We start from the raw sequence: 17,321 nt of genomic DNA, 5'->3' as shown, positions 1-17,321 counted from the left end.
CATTGGTGGGGTCGTCTGTCCAGGGAAGTCTGGTTGGCATCCTGCTAGCATCTGGAACCTGGTGGCTGAAAAGAGAGTTAACATAGAAAGCCAAACAAATTATTGACCAATCATGACCCTAAAGGCTGGAATAGTGCAGATGAAGACTTGGGGTGGTCTCCTCCATTTTGTAGATAGTTAGTAGGCATATTTTAGCTATATTCCAAAGGGCCTGTGCCTATACTAGTTTTTTTTTTTTTTTTTACGCATTTAAAAGTTAATGTTTCCTTTGCTACAACGTGGGTGGAATTATAAAAAATGGTGTCAAGCAAAAATAAGCCAGAGAAGTATAAATACCAGGTGATCTCACTCACAAATAGTGTGTGGGAAATGATGCAAAGGACAATACCGGCTGAATCCTTTACAGACTGAGGTCTGTCACAGCAGACTCGGGGGACTCAGAAGGGGGAAGGAAGGATCACGAAGGAGAGGTTGGCCCCAAGTCCATATTGTTGACCAGGATAACAGCTTGGAGGGTGAAATGTACTGATAACTATCTTGGGGAAATGTGTAACTGTACTCTCATGGCCACATCTTGTAGAATCAGCATTGCCTCGGTAAATTGATACTGGAGTTGAAAAAGTAAAAAAAAATTGAAATAGCGATTCCTTTAAAATAATGGCCCCATTTCATCTTAACATAACTAACTTTAAAAAAGAAAGCTAATTATTTCTGCATAACAAAAACAATAAAAATAGTGATTTTCTTTTTAATCTTTAAAAACCATTTATTTATTTATGTATTTTGGATAGAGTCAAAGAAGTTGAGAGGAAAGACAGAAGTGGAGGGGAAGAGAGACAGAAACACCTGCATCATGGCTTCACTGTTCATGAAGCTTTCCCCTGCAGGTGGGGCTTGAACCTCAGTCCTTATGTCCTGTAGTACGTGTGCTCAGCCAGGTGTGCCACCGCCCAGCCCCAGTGTATTTATTTATTTATTTTTATGTTACATATCTCAGTGGTTGGTTAGATAGACAGCTGGATCTACAACTTTTTTTTTAAGATTTTTTTTAGTATTTATTTTTCCCTTTTGTTTGTTGTCCTTTTTATTTATTTATTTATTTTGATGTTGGATAGGACAGAGAGAAATGGAGAGAGATGGGGAAGACAGAGGGGGAGAGAAAGATAGACACCTGCAGACCTGCTTTACCACTTGTGAAGCGACTCCCCTGCAGGTGGGGAGCTGGGGGCTCGAACCAGGATCCTTCCTCCGGTCCTTGCGCTTTGCGCCACCTACGCTTAACCCACTGCACTACTGTCCTATCTAGTCCTGTATGATTATCATACAACGTGTAGTCTGTGAAAATTTTCATTATACACCTGATGGAAGTATGAAATTGGCCGGTATATTCTAATGAAATTTTGAAAACTTTAACCTTGAACACCCTCTGAGAGTTACAGAGATTTCTTTTAGAACTGTTGGCAGTAAATTAATTGAGAACTGCTGGTGGTGAATTATTTAATGAAAGAATGCTGACAAAGCTCATGCTAGCTCTGTGCAATCAATTTACCTTTATTGGGGGGAAAAATAAAAAATTGGCAGCTTTATGTTTCTAGGCACTGTTTCCTTTGCAGATTTACCATTGCAAGGCAATTCATTGCCTCTAAAAAAGTCCCAGGTGATTTTAGTAGTAAGCGTGAATTGTAAGGCTGAATCCTGGGCTGAGGACTATCACAGCAGATTCAGGGGACTCAGAAGTGGGAAAGGAGGAGCATTAAGGAGAGGTTGGCATCCCAAGCCCCTGTTGTAGACCAGGATGACAGCTTGGAGGGTGAAATGTACTAATGACTATCTTGGGGAAATGTGTCATTGTTTTTCTTTTACAATTATGATATATTTTCTAACTTGCTACATTTGCAAATCAATACTAGTGTACCCTTTAATTTTCTAATTTCCAGCACAGAATTTACTTGAGAAAATGAGTGCCAAAACTAATGGCCAAATTCTTTCCTTTCTAGCCCTTCCCCACAAGAAGATGGACAGATTATGTTTGATGTGGAAATGCATACCAGCAGGGACCATAGCTCTCAGGTGTGTGTATTTATTTATTTATTTTTTACTACAGTGAATAAATCAGAAAAAATTCAAGCCTCTAAATATGCTTCTGCTAAGATAATACTGAATAATGAGACTTAAAAACATGTTTAAGTCCAAGGTTCAATCCTTTGTACCAGAGCTGAGTCATTCTCTGGTCAGTGTCTATCTTGCTGGCTGGCTCTTTCCCTGTTTCTCATAAAAATAGATAAAACTTTTTTTTTTTTTTAAAGTCATGGTTTCCTGCACTCTTGAGCAAGGGGTCCTGAGTTTAATCCCTGGCATCACAAGTGCCAAAATGTTACTCTAGAATCTCATTTTGAAATTTACTAAGGATGGTGTGTAGTCCATGCTGTACAGCTAGGAAATTGGAGCTTTACCTTGAAAGAACTAAATATATATATAACTTTTTTATAATTATAAAATCTAATGTGTCTAGATTTATGTAGTTTATAAACAGAAAAAGCTGAAACACATGTTTTGTTTAAGGTTGCAAAATAAATGAAAATGAAAGTTGTTTTGGGGGGTCGGGCGGTAGCGCAGTGGGTTAAGTGCACGTGGCACAAGGCACAGGGACCTGCCGAAGGATCCTGGTTCTAGCCCCTGGCTCCCCACCTGCAGGGGGTTCGCTTCACAAGTGGTGAAGCAGGTTTGCAGGTGTCTTATCTTTATCTCCCCGCTCTTTACCTCCCCTCCTCTCTCGATTTCTCTCTGTCCTATCCAACAACGACAACAGCAATGACACCAACAAGGGTAACAACAAGGGCAACAAAGCAGGGGAAAAAATGGCTTCCAGGAGCAGTGGATTCGTAGTGCAGGCACTGAGCCCCAGCAATAACCCTGGAGACCAAAAAAAAAAAAAAAAAAGAAAGAAAGAAAGTTGTTTTGTAGCCAGCTGTTAAAACTTTCTGAAATTTGGAATCTTGACTCAGAGTCAGGAGTTTCAGGAGTCAGGGTGAATTTCAATAGTTAGGGTTAAGTTCATTTAAATTATACAAGATGCCCTAACTTAAAGAAGATAAAAATCAGGATGAATATAGTAGTGAAAGAATAAAGTTTGTGGTCCAGGAGGTGGTGCAATGGATGAAGTGTTAGACTCTCAAGCCTGAGGTCCTGAGTTCAGTCCCCGACAGCACATGTGCCGGAGTGATGTCTGGTTCTTCTCTCCCCTCCTATCCCTCTCATAAATATATATAGAATACAGTTCATAATTAGTGACCTAGAAGGTGGTGATTCAGTGGGTAGAGCACCTGGATTTCAAACACGAGGTCCTAAATTCTAGTCCTAGCTTATAGCAGAGTAATACTCTGGTTCTTTCTTACTAATAATTCGTTTTTGTTGTTGTTGTTGTCACCATGGGCGTCACTGCCTACATAACAAAGAAATTGGGGGTGGGGAGAAGATAGGTTGAGAGAGAGAGAGAGAGAGAGAGAGACAGAAACGCCTGCAATACTTTACTTCTCAGGAAGCTTTCCCCCCAAAAGCTAGGTGCTTCCACCTAGTAACATGTGTTTAACTAGGTGCACCACTGCCTGGCTCCCAGAATATTTTTGGTATTTTTTTATGTCAAGTCAACTAAAACTATCAAGACTATAAATTCTTGAACACAAGAGCCACTGTCTTTTTTTTTCTTTCTACCATTGTGTTTTTCTTCTAAAGTGCTTGACTATTTGTCGAATGAATGTTGAAATGACTTCTAGAAAAATTAAAAAAAAAAATTTGTGAGGTTCTCACTGTCTTATGTCCTGTATCCCTTTGCATTAGAAATACTTTGCATTGTTATCTTGGACCAACTGACATTATTTCTGTTTTGAAAGGCATCACATTTTCTCCTCACTTTGACTATGACATCCATGTGCTTGCTCTCTGAAAGCTAGAAAATCTACTCATTTCAGAATGAACTTCATACAATACAGGAGCTTAAAGTGGCAAAACTCTTCTGTAGAAAAGGCCGTACTTGACTTGTTTCATTGCTGGTTTCTACAGTGCCAAGTGCAGTGAGTTAGAACTAATGAGGAAGAAAAAATATAAGGTCTCATGAAGACTCCCTAGATAGCAAGCGAAGTTAATTGTTTGTCTCCCTTGAGAAAGCCCAGTCCACATTGCCCTTTATACAAGCATGCTGAGAATCTAAATCAATATATATATATATATATATATATATATATATATATATATATATATATTTTTTTTTTTTTTTTTTTTTTCCAAAATATATGGTGAGAAACATTTGCTTAGTGAGAAGTTCCCTAAGATGGCTCTGCAGTCAGGTTAAGTGGGAACCAACACAGGTTGGGGCTTCCTCCCCGTCCTGTACTGGTAGCCATAGCTCATAGGACTGTATTCAGAGCTCTGACCAGAAGATGGCACAGTGGTAGAACTCTCCACTTGCAGACATGATTCTGGAGTCCCATTGTTTCTGGTAAAATACATGAATGAATGTGAGTTGTGAGAATGAATGGAAAGGTGTCCAGGACTTAGGGTGAAAGGAAACCAGTGCATTTAGGAAATGGATATTTCCGAGCACACCAAGGACAGCAGTCCTCAAGAGTCTATTTTGTGGAGTATGTAGAGTATAGGTTCTCGTATTAGACATTTTGCTGGTATTGGTTAGGGACCAGAAACATCAGCACAGCACTGAAAGATGATAGAAATTGACACGTTTCAGGGGCTGAGTGGTGGTGCATCCGGTTGAATACACACATTACAATGTGCAAAGAACTGGGCTCAAGACCTCATCCCCAGCCGCACAGAGGAAGCTTCATAAATGGTGATGCAGTGCTGCGGGTGTCTCTCTCCTCCTCCCCTCTCTCTAGTCTCCCTCTCCTCTATCAATTTCTCTCTGTCGCTATCCAGATTAAACAAATAGGGGAGTCGGGTGGTAGCACAGCTGGCTAAGCGCACGTGGTGCAGAGAGCAAGGACCAGCAGAAGGATCCCGGTTCTACTCCGCACCTGCAGGGGCGTTGCTTCAAAGGCGGTGAATCGGGTCTGCAGGTGTCTTATCTTTCTCTCCCCCTCTGTCTTCCCCTCCTCTCTCCATTTCTCTCTGTCCTATCCAACAACGACGACATCAGTAACAACAATAACTACAACAATAAAGCAACAAGGGCAACAGAAGGGAATAAATAAATATTAAAAAAACAAAATAAACTAATATTAAAAAGGAAATTGACATTTTCTTTTCAGTTGCCTTTCTCTTTCCTGCTTGTAAAACTGTTGTATCTGCATATAGACCATGTAACACATTTTAATATTCATATTTAAGAAGGAGCCTGAAGAGGTGGATGAGAGAAGGAAACTGATTAGAAGGATGAGGGACTTTTACATGAACTCAGGAATTTTCTGTCTTAATAGACATAAGTCTAGAGGAAGGTTATTGATTCATTAAAAATGTTTGTTATCTTTTTTAATTAGATAAAGTTTTTTGTTTGTTTGTTTTGTTTTGCTGTGTTATGGAATTCTAAGATTTGGGAGATAATTTAAAACCTGAAACTGAAAAATTCAAGGTTAATAAAAGGGGAAGCACAGGATGATGGTAGATGAGAATTTGCAGTCCTCATTCTCAAGATGTACATTCTAAACTGGTCTGGGCATTAAGAAAAATAGTCTGAAGATAAATTTGTTTCTCTCAGAAATAAAGGGGCTGGGTGGTGGTGCACCTGGTTAAGTGCGAGCATTATAGAGCACAAGGGCCTGAGTTCAATCCCCCAGCCCCCACCTGCAGGGAGTGTGGTAAAGTAGCACTGCAGTTAGCTCTTCCCCCACCTCCTGTTTCTCTCTCAATTTCTTTGTCCAATAATTAAAAAACATTTTTTAAATATTTTATTTATTAATGAGAGGGATAGGAGAGAGAGAGAAAGAACCAGATATCCCTCTGGTACATGTGCTGCCAGGGATTGAACTCAGGACCTCATGCTTGAGAGTCCAACGTTTTATCCACTGGACCACAATTTTTTTTTAAAAAAGTACTTGTTCACAAATAGAAATCTAAATCTTGGAGTGGTTTGAAAGACATGGGTGAGACCAGAGCTGGAAACTAAACAGGTGGTGGCCTGCCGTGTATTGAACGTAGTCAGATACTGTGCACACAGTTCCCTATAATCAAATCATAAAGATTTCCTGTTTGCTTTTTTTTTTAAATTTTTTATTTAGGATGTTTTGATATTTACACCTAAGAGCCAGGTCATGAACCTGAGTAATCTCAGCACCCAGTGGAAAAAGTTTGATCCTAAAGGCTACATTTGGTCATTCAGTGGAGTTTGCCAAATTCATCACAACTAACCAGAATGACACTACTAGAGTACGAATTTCGTAGCCTCTCCATAGAAAATACCTGTTACTATCTGAAGCTCCCTTCCTGAGGCAGTTACTTTATAGGGAATTAGACATTGTTAAAACAAATCAACAACAAAAACCCACTGTGTGTTCATTTATTCCAGCTGGGGGTGGGGCAGGGTGTATAGGGGGATGTGTGGAGCTTTGATAAAAGAATAAATTTTTTGATAAAAGAATAAATTCTGTTCAAACAGAATTTTGTTCTTAGCTTAAAGGCAGTTTGGTTTTGAGGTCAGAGTATCACATTCCTTAAAACTGAATAAACTTGCCTTTTTTTTTTTTTTTTTAAGGAATTTCCCATGCCCATGGGTTCTATTGAAAGAGAAACTATTTGACACCGTAGACTGTTCTTGGCTTGAAACTGTAACTTAACATTTGCAATTGAAAGGGTTGCTTTCTCATTTATTTGACACAAAAGGATATTTTTCTTTCAAATTCTTATTCGATATAAAATTATCCCAAGGGAGAGAAAACATCTTTTGATGTAAGTAGTTTTGAATAAACCTTGGGAAATGTTCGGGTAGTAATTTGTTTAATATATATATATATATATCCTTCCAGGGAGTGAAATTAAATGCTTAGGAGTGGGAGTTCTAAAATGTGTTTCCTATATTTGAATACCAGTGGTGCTACTTACAATTTACAAAGCCTTAGGCAATTAGTTTGTCTCAGTTCCTTTGTCTATAAAAGAAAAGAGTAGTAGTATCTCTTTTTACAAGGTGATGTAAAGTGAAAGTTAATGCAGATGAAGTGCATAGAATGACACATGTCTATATTTATTATTTAAATATTGTATTTATTTTGGATAGGGGTAGGGAAGGAGAGATAGGGAGACAGAGGCACCTGTTGCACTGCTTCACCACTTAGGAGGCTTCTTCTCTGCAGGTGGGAACCAGGAGATTGAGCCTGGGTCCTTGCGCATGGTGGCCTGTGCACTCAACCAGCTGCACCACTGCCTGGCCCCCTTCGAGCTCTTTATTTAAGATTTACTGACTGACATAAAAGAGAGAGATCTGGCGCAGCACTCTGACATAGTGATGCTAGGAATGGAACTCAAGACACCACCCTTCTAAGTAGAACATTCTAGCCACTGCCACCCCTAGGGCCACAGATGGTGTTCTCTCTCTCTCTTTTTAATATTTTATTTTTTTTATTCATGAATGAGGAGAGAGAGAAAGAACCAGATTTCACTCTGGTACGTTTGCTGCCAGGAATTGGACTCATGCTTGAAAGTCCAAAGCCTTATCCAGTGCACCACCTCCCAGCCCATGATGATGTTGTCTCTTTACAGATGTGCAGTAAACGTCGTCTTTCACCTCTCCTAGTTCTTTGTCTTCTCATCACTTGGTGTCTGTTAGCATACAGTTTATGGTATGCCCACTTTTATTTTTATTTATTTTTAACAAGAGAGGGAAAGATATACACAGAGAGTTACCAGAGCACTGCTCAGGCCTGGCTTATGTTGGTGATGGGGATTTAACCTGGAACTTTAGTGCCTTAGGCATGAAAGTCTTTTGCATAACCATTATGCTATCTCCCTGGGCCCCACCCTTTTTATTTTTAGGTATCTAAAATACAAATGTGTTTGATTTTTTTATTACCTTTATTTATTTATTGCATAGAGACAGTCAGAAATTGAGAGGGAAGGGGAGAGAGGGAGAAAAACAGAAACACCTGCATCCCTGTTGTGAAACTTTTCCCCTGCAGGTGGGAACAGGGGGGGGGGGGGGCTTGAATCTAGGTCCTTGCACGTTGTAATGTGTGTGCTTAACCTGGTGTGCCACCATCTGGCCCCCATATATGTTTAATATATGTATTCCCCCACTCACCTAGCACTGTTCAGCTCTGGTTTACTGTGATGTAGGGGATGTAACCTGAAACTTTAGAGCCTCAGGCATGAGAGTCTCTTTACATAACCACTGTGCTATCTTCCCCACTCTCCCTTCTTTCTTTCTTTCTTTCTTTCTTTCTTTCTTTCTTTCTTTCTTTCTTTCTTTCTTTCTTTCATCAGAGCACTGCTCAGCTCTGGCTTATGGTGGTGTGGGGGATTGAACCTGGGACTTTGGAGCATCAGGCTGTCCACACTCCGCCCTTTCTTTTTACTTTTCATTTGTGAGGAATTGAAATGCACACCAAACCAAAAAGAACATGACAGTGTGTCTGTATATTAATCATTGCCCTGATTTGACAGTTACCAAAATTTCTATACTTGTTGGCATTGTATCTTTTGTTTGTTTGTTTCCATACTTTTATTAGCTACAGTATAGACCCTAGAGCTGCCTCATTCCCTCCCCTTCCCTTCCTCCTACCACCAGGTCAGGCTTCATTTCTGCTGTGATGTAGTCCAGCCTCTTCCCCACTGTGGCTCGAGCCTTCCCCAGCTCCTGTTTGACTAACACTGGGCCCAGAAGTTCAAAGACCATGTTGGACCCATCCAGCAGGGCCAGTTCCTCTTTCACAATATTATTTTCTGTCAGTTGTGCTTCAAGCTTCTTCCGCCCTGACAGGGGTTTACTCAAGCCTTTCTGTAGTTGTTGGTATTTCTCCACTTCTCCTGTAGCTTTCTGGATCAGTTCAGCCATGGCGGGGACGAATGCCTGCAGAGAGCTGAGAGGGGCAAGGGGGTCTCACACTCTGAAACATCCATGAGCTCTCTGCTCTGGCCTGCAGAAAGGACAGCACCCTTGAGAGGTGGCCTTAAGAGACACTTCAGCCTCTCTGGTTCCCGGATATCAACTCTATTCGACCCCAGCGAGTGGAGAGGCCACAGGAGATCCCGGAGCCCTCAACCAAAACACTCCCTACTCATGTTCTCCCCTGTATCTTTTTTCTGTAATCTTTATTTGTTTATTTCGAATAGAGACAGAAATTGTGAGGGAAGGGGGAAATAGAGTGGGAGAGAGACAGAGAGACCTGCACACCTACTTCACCACTTGTGAAGCTTTCCCCCTGCAGGTGGGGACCAGGGGCTTGAACCCCGATCCTTCTGCACTATAAGGTGTGCAGTTAACCAGGTGCGCCACCGCCTGGCCCCCTTGGAATTATATCTTGAAATCTTTCTTTTTTTTTTTTTAATATTTGTTTATTCGCTTTTGTTGCCCTTATTGTTTATTGTTGTAGTTATTATTGTTATTGATGTTGTCATTGTTGGATAGGACAGAGAGAAATGGAGAGAGGAGGAGAAGACAGAGAAGGGGAGAGGAAGATAGACACCTGCAGACCTGCTTCACCTCCTGTGAAGCAGACTCTCCTGCAGGTGGGGAGCCGGGGGCTCGAACCGGGATCCTTACGTGGGTCCTTGTGCTTTTGTGCCGCCTGCGCTTAACCCGCTGCACCCGATTCCCAAAATCTTTCTTTTTCTTTCCACCTCCTCCCCTGTATTTTTTGTTTCTTTTTTCATCACTGCTGGGTTTTCACAACTTGGGCTGACTTTTTCAGAGTTACGGGATGCGGGGGGCGGAGAGAGAGAGAGATGTAGCCAGGAGGTGGTACAGCAACTAGAACAGTTGGACTTAAAAACATAGTAAGTTCTCCAGTCCCTGGCACTGCATGCATATGCCGCAGTGATGGTCTGGGTCTGTCTATGTGCTTGCCCTCTCCCTCTCCTTCTCCCGTTACTAAGTCTGAAAGGAAGGAAGGAAGGAAGGAAGGAAGGAAGGAAGGAAGGAAGGAAGGAAGGAAGGAAGGAAAGAGAGAGAGAAAGAGAAAGAAAGAAAGAAAGAAGGAAGGAAGGAAGGAAGGAAGGAAGGAAGGAAGGAAGGAAGGAAGGAAGGAAGGGACAAAGAGGGACAGACACCACCATCAGTTTCCCCCAGTGCAGGAGGGGCTGGGTTTGAGCTTGGGTCACAAGTCAAAGCAGTCAGTCTTCCCAGCTAAGCTATTCTGCTGGTCCCCAGAATATACATTTTTTAGGCTTATATTTTCACAATCTAAGATTAGATATAACAACAATGAAACTCAAGTTTTTGTTTTGGTAGAGCTGAGACTTTACGCATGCTTATTTTCACTTCCTAGGCCACCTTTTCATTCAAATTAAGAGACAGACAGAGAGTGAGAGTCCCAACAGCATGCTGTTACTGTACTTTGCACGTGGTGCAGGGCTCAGACCTGGATGCCACACTGGGCAAGACACACCTACCCAGTGAGTCTCAAGGTTGTTTTTTTTTTCCTTCTTTTTAATGTCCTCTTCTGGATTTTTCATGTTAGTAGGAGGAATTGACCTTTCTTTTTTGCTTAAAGTTGTGTTTTGTTTTTCCTATATAGTCTGAAGAGGAAGTTTTAGAAGGAGAGAAAGACGTTGATGCTTTGAAGAAAAGTGTAGACTGGGTGTCTGACTGGTCCAGTAGACCTGAAAACATTCCACCCAAGTAAGTTCCTACCTGTTCCTTTTAGTGGATTCAGTTGGTATATGAACAGTTCACACTCTTGTGTGTAGTGGACCTGGTAAACCCCTGGATGTTTTCAGCAGATGCATTTGCTGACACCTTACTTACCGACTTGCGAATTTCTTCTTCCAGGGAGTTCCACTTCAGGCACCCCAAACGTTCTGCTTCCTTAAGCATGAGGAAAAGTGGAGCCATGAAGAAAGGGGGTATTTTCTCTGCAGAATTTCTTAAGGTGTTCATTCCATCTCTCTTCCTTTCTCATGTTTTGGCTTTGGGGCTAGGGTAAGTATAAAAATACCCCATTCATCCTATTCTTGTTTTTTCAGATGTCAGAATGCAAATGAAAGCAATATAGATGGTTTCACTTTTAATGTTTAGTGCAAATAAAGTTAGTTTGAAGAATTGTTAAAGTTGATAAACTATTTGGTATACTGATACTTTAATAGTATTTTTTTCTTTCTTGAAAGTAGATTGTTTACATTAATCCTCTAAATGATCTTATTTATTTGCTTTTAAAAATTTTTATTAGGCTGTGGTCTGGGAGGTGGCGCAGTGGATAAAGCATCGGACTCGCAAGCATGAGGTCCTGAGCTCAATCCCTGGCAGCACATGTACCGGAGTGATGTTTGGTTCTTTCTCTCTTTCTCTTCCTATCTTTCTCATGAATAAATAAATAAAATCTTTAAAAAAAATTTTATTAGGCTGGAGACAGAAATAAAGGAAAGAGACACCTGTAGCATTGCTTCACCACTCATGAAGCTTCTCCCCTGCAGTTGGGGACTGGTGTCTTGAACCTTGGTCTTCGTTCATGGTAATTTGTGTGCCTTACCAACTGCACCACTACCCAGCCCCCCTCTAAATGATTGATCATTTATTTATTTGTTTTTACCAGGGCATTGCTCAGCTCTGGTTTATGGTGGTGCTGGGGACTGAACCTGGGACCTTTGGTACCTCAGGCATTAAAATCTGTTTGCATAGCCACTATGCTATCTCCTCAGCCCTCATTTTATGTGAATTAATTAATTAATTTGTTTTTTTGTTTATATTGCCACCAGGGTTATCACTGGGGCTTCATGCCAGCACTACAATTTCCCCCCCCCCCCCAATTTTTACTAGATAGAACAAAAAATTTGAGAGGACGGGGAGATAGGAGACAGAGATAAACATCTGCAGACCTGCTTCACCTGTCATAAAGCAGACCCCATGCAGGTGGGGTGCGGGGGCTCAAACCCAGACCCTTATGCTTATGTGTACTTAACCGGACGTGCCACTGCCTGGCCCCCAGAATTCTTTTATGTTTTAATTTTTTCCCCTTTTGGGTTTTCTTGTTACTAAATTAGGCAAGATTAGCTTCATTTAGGATTGATATGAACATTTTCTCCCCAGAGGAGAAGATAGATATTATAATAAATAGTTCTTGAGTGAATCTGGTAGTTTTTTTCTTTTTAAACATTTTTAAAATTATCTTTATTTATGTATTTATTGGATAGAGACAGCCAGAAATTGAGAAGGAACAGGGTGGTAGAGAGCAAAAGAGAGAGAGACACCTGCAGCGCTCCTTCACCACTCGCAAAGCTTTCCTTCTGCAGGTGTAGACTGGGGGATTGAACCCGGGTCCTTGCGCATTGAACCTAGGTCCTTGCGAATTGTAACATGCACTCAACCAGCTGTGCCACCACCCAGCTCTGTACTTTTTTTTTTTAAATTAATTTATTCCCTTTTGTTGCCCTTGTTTTTTATTGTTGTAGTTACATTGTTGTTGTTATTGATGTCGATGATCATTGTTGGATAGAACAGAGAGAATGGAGAGAGGAGGGGAATATAGAGAGGGGGAGAAAAAGACACTTGAAGACCTACTTCACCGTCTGTGAAGCAACTCCCCTTCAGGTGGGGAGCCAGGGGCTCGAGCCGGGATCCTCACACTGGTCCTTGAGCTTTGCGCCACCAGCGCTTAACCCGCTGCACTACCACCCGACTCCCAGCTCTGTATTTTTTTCCCCCTTTGTATAGTTTTCATTTACTCTTTTTAAAATCAATCCCATATTTACCTGTGATTCATGAATTATGTTCAGGCATATCTCGTTTTTATTTTTTGGATTAAAAAACAGATTTGACATTAGTTTATGATATTATAAAATTTCAGGAGCATAGTGTCACACTTCCCACCTTAAGGCATGTTTAACTTAACTTATTTTTCTCCCTTGATATGTACAATTGAATATATTTTGAAAGACTTTAGGGATGAAACTCCAGGGCTTTTTGTTATTGTTGTTGCTTCTTGTTTTTAAGCAACATCTATTCTCATTTAGTGTGAATAATAGGTCATTTTCTGCATATGTTTCTCAAAAGATTCATCATTGTTCCTTAATTTCTCTTTTTAAAAAATATCTTTATTTATTATTGTATAGAGACAGAGAAATTCGGGGGGGGGGGTAGAGAGGGAAAGAGATGGAGAGACACACCTGCCGCCCCGCTTCACTACTTGTGAAGCTTTCCCCCTGCAGGTGGGGACCAGGAGCTTAAACCTGGGTCCTTGTACACTGTGATATGTGTGCTTAACCAGGTGCGCCACCACCTGGCCCTATCCCTTAATCTCTCTGTAAGGAACTCAGCATATAAGGAAATGTTCACAATCACCAACATGGAGATGTGCCAGTTTTATCCACCTAACCATTTTGTGTTTCTCGGTGCTTGGTAGACAAGAATAGTCATGGAAGCTGGGTGTGTGGGAAAGGTGTGTGCTACTGTTGTAAGATTTTGCTGTACAGCAGCAGTAGGAGTTTAAATCTCCTCTCATATCAACTGTACCGTAGTTCATTTTCTCTCAAGGGGTTGTTTTTTTTTTTTTTTTTTTTTGTACCTACAGTATCTCTTCTGCTCATGAACTTTCAGGCTAGTCCTCTCACTTATATAAATGTAACTAGTCCATGAGGAACATAGCCAGAAAGGATTTGAAGAAGTTGCTTGCTTCTCTTGTACATTAAAGTTAAGGAACCATATGTATAATTTCGTCCTCTTCTGCTTACGTTATTGAAAAGCAAAACTCTTGCTTGACATAGAAAAATAAAATGAATCCTCAAGCGAAAAACTATTGGCAAGAACTTTGACTTTGTCCATTACTGTACTTTGTATGAGATGTCTGGAGAGTCTTTTTCACCCTCCGCAAAGGAGCATCTCACGGGAGGTTTTCTCTGCTTTACTCCCGAGGAATCTGTCCTCACTGGTTTTACCTCTGTCTTAGTCGCTGCACCTGTGCTGTCCAGTCCTGCCTAGTGAGTAAACTTTATCATATAAAACCAGTTTGACTGGCTGGTGACGACTTTTAAGTAAGTTGGTGTGCGTTTCAGGTGTTAGGAGCTGTGGGTGCTATTACCTCTAAAATCACAAGGACAAACAGTTTGGGCTTTAAGTGTAATCGACAGACAAACTACTGTTTCGAAACATGATGCATTCTGTTTCCTTCCAGCATCTACATTGGAAAACGACTGAGCTCACCTTCTGCCAGCACCTACTGAGGGAAAGAAAAGCCCCTGGAAAAGCGTGTGGCCTGTGAAGTGGTGTACTGTCCCAGTAGTTTATTTGAATTTGAGACCATAAGCATGACCCAAACTACTACCCTATTTTTACATATCCAAGTTCCAGTAACTCTCAAATCCAGTATTTTATCCAAACTCTGTTGAGACATTTTACTAACCTCATTCCCTTTTTCCCCTGTAAGAAACTCTAGAATTTCCTAACACAGTTTACTGTTTAGAAAATTTTCAAGGGCTTCTTTTCTGTAAATGCCACCAGCAGATTATTATTTTGTCAGCAGTGCTTCTGTCTCCTTTTAGTAAACCAGCCTCATACCTGCTTCATTCCTGGCATAAATTTGACTCTTGCTCGAGAACTACCATCTTTCTCTTAAACCAAAATCAGGTTAGCAAATAATATATGAGCTTTGTTGTTTTAATTTGTTTTTCAAGATAAAGGCAAGCTTCTGTAAGCTTGAATTTATAGTTATTAAAACAAGAAACCAACATACAAAAAAATTTTAAAAAAAAGAAAAAGAAAAATATATATCCTGGGCAATAAAAAATTATTTTAAACCAGCTTTGGAGCCACTCTTTCTCTGTGCCTCCTGTTGGCGCCTTTCAGTTTGTATTAATAGGGAGGCTGTATAAATGATAGATGTGAACTAGATTAAGAATTAAAACACAGCAGGTTTTAATACTCATATGGTTATAATGTTGTCTTTTATATGGTGTTTAAAAATCTTTATTTCTGAAAAGGAAAGTCTCAGGCCTAGAAATACATGACATTTCATTTGAGATGTGTGTGTGTGTGTGTGTGTGTGTGTGTGTGTGTGTGTGTGTGTGTGTGTGTGTATGGAAATTTTATGTTTATTAGCTGCATGTGAAGTTTCCATAACTTTAAAGTTTTCTTCTTTCTTTCTTTCGTAAGAAGAGGCTTTGGAATAAATTCCGTAACACATGTGATCTTCTGCTGTTAGGAAACACCACACATATCCTGGAGCTTTTAGTCTGAAAATAATTGTTTCAGAGTTATTCCAAGCACTTGAGCAACACTGAAAAATCCAACTCGGGTTGTGGGAACAGTAGACAAAGTTCTGACAAGATGCCATTTGTTTCCTTCTGATCTCTCACTTCATGTTTACAATGCTATCACTGAGGTCACTGCTATAATTCTGTAGGTCCTGCCATTTTCTCACGTGGCATCTTTCCATTTCCAAAGTTCCAGAACAGTACAGTTTTCTTTGGTGATACAATTTTTTATTTGTTCCTAAAATGTGAAACTTTTTAGGACCAAATTGTTAGAAATGCATCAGGATTACCAGTTACTTCAAGTTGATTTCATTGGCTGTCAGGACACAAAGCATGATTCTGAAGGACACTGTTAAGTGTTTTATATATAAGGTGAATACTGCTTATGATATAGGCGCTATTCCTGAATACAGCCAATCCTTGTTCATTTTAAATCTAGCAGTCTCTTCATTAAGAGGATCAGGTAGACTAGAAACACTTATGACAATCAGGTTTGTCACATCTGGAAAATTGATGTGTCATGCGGAAACAAAAATTAACCTCTGACTTTCTTTGTTCAAAACAGAGCTGGAAATCTTTAAGAAAAGATGGTAGATCCAGAATAGTTTTTTAGATTATTACTTTTTTTTTTTTTTTAAGATTTTGAGGTGTAAATAATTTTGAGTATCATTTTCCTAATACCTTGTGTCAATCTTATTCCTAAGCCCAGTAAAACTTGATTTGCCTTCAATAGCCTATTTACTTCAAGTTACTTCAAGTTGAGTTTCTTTGGGAGGAAAGTAAGTCTGATAACTTTCTGATTTTTTAAAGTCTGATAAGATAAAAATAAAGGTTTGGTGAAGGGCACTAAATAGTATAACTGCTACAATATATAATTTGTATTATAGTTGGTATCTTGGCAGGGGAAAACAAAAATTATACTTAAAAGCACCTTTTTACAGGCAACAATGCTAACCTTTTGACATACAATAGCAATTCTATTAGTGTGATTGAACTTGGGTATGTTTATAATTTTTTCAACATTGAAAACAAATTTAGTTCTGCCTTTTTTTTTTTCCCTTAAACTATCTGTGAAAATTTTGGTCTATTCCTTAAAATATGAATACATGATCACAGTGAGTAGAACTTACCATAAGATGAAATCATGTAGTATTTATTTATCTATCGACAGCCCAAACATATGGAATAAAAGTTTGTGCTACTACCCAGATTTGTGTTGAACAGAAACAGATTATGTAATTGGAAAGGCTCATTAGCAGGTGACATTTTAAGGTTGATGTTGAAAAAAAGCTTTTTACCTGTTTACAAATTGGGGGTGAAAAGGCAGGCTTCATTTTTCTTATGTTTGATCAAAACTGGCTTAAAGTATTTGTAAATAGAATCAAGAGCAAAACTGCAGAAACTTGCACATTGAAAAATGCAACAAGTTACTTTGCAATAGAAGAAAAGTGTACTATTCTAAATAATGAAGTTGAAAACAGCCTGTCAGATGAATTTTTAAGTGAACCAGATGTTGAAATTATTGAAAATTAACTGAGCCAAAGTGATTCTGCATTACTCATCTACTTAGCTAGCACTTTGTATCATTACAGTTTACAATACATGTATAACTTGTAGCTATAAGCATTTTGTGCCATTAAAGCTCTCACAAAACTTTCTCTGTTGGTATATCATTTTATGCCCTGTGTGTTGCCTGGGAGTATAGAGGTGAGGTTCCACCTGTCTATGCAAAAAGTTCTCATCTTGAAAGTTGTCAAATGCCAGAGTACCTGCTCCCATTAATTTTCTGCTGTCAGGGAGACAGCCTCCACACAATGTTTGGGTTTTTTTTTTGTTTGTTTGTTTATTCCCTTTTGTTGCCTTTGTTGTTTTATTGTTGTAGTTATTGATGTCGTTATTGGATAGGACAGACAGAAATGGAGAGAGGAGGGAGTCTGGCGGTAGCCTGGTTAAGTGCAGGCAGCACAAAGCACAAGGACGAG

General features: G+C 39.8%; 1 protein-coding gene across 2 annotated transcripts in view; it reads left to right on the top strand.

The window, feature by feature from the left end:
* BNIP3L (BCL2 interacting protein 3 like) overlaps positions 1–16,997 on the top strand; it is a 41,581-nt gene extending 24,584 nt beyond the window's left edge. For both annotated transcript variants that reach the window (XM_007535039.2, XM_016193409.2), the window contains exons 3-6: positions 1,998–2,070; positions 10,674–10,777; positions 10,928–11,077; positions 14,262–16,997. In XM_007535039.2, the coding sequence (XP_007535101.1) occupies positions 1,998–2,070; positions 10,674–10,777; positions 10,928–11,077; positions 14,262–14,310 (376 nt within the window). In that variant the 3' untranslated portion in view covers positions 14,311–16,997. The remainder of the gene's footprint in view (positions 1–1,997; positions 2,071–10,673; positions 10,778–10,927; positions 11,078–14,261) is intronic.
* Positions 16,998–17,321: the final 324 nt, after the last annotated feature.

This window comes from Erinaceus europaeus, chromosome 19 (genome assembly GCF_950295315.1).
Source record: "Erinaceus europaeus chromosome 19, mEriEur2.1, whole genome shotgun sequence".
NCBI lineage: Eukaryota > Metazoa > Chordata > Mammalia > Eulipotyphla > Erinaceidae > Erinaceus > Erinaceus europaeus.
The sequence above is the reverse complement of the archived record's forward strand: the minus strand, read 5'-3'. Positions and strand labels throughout refer to the sequence as shown.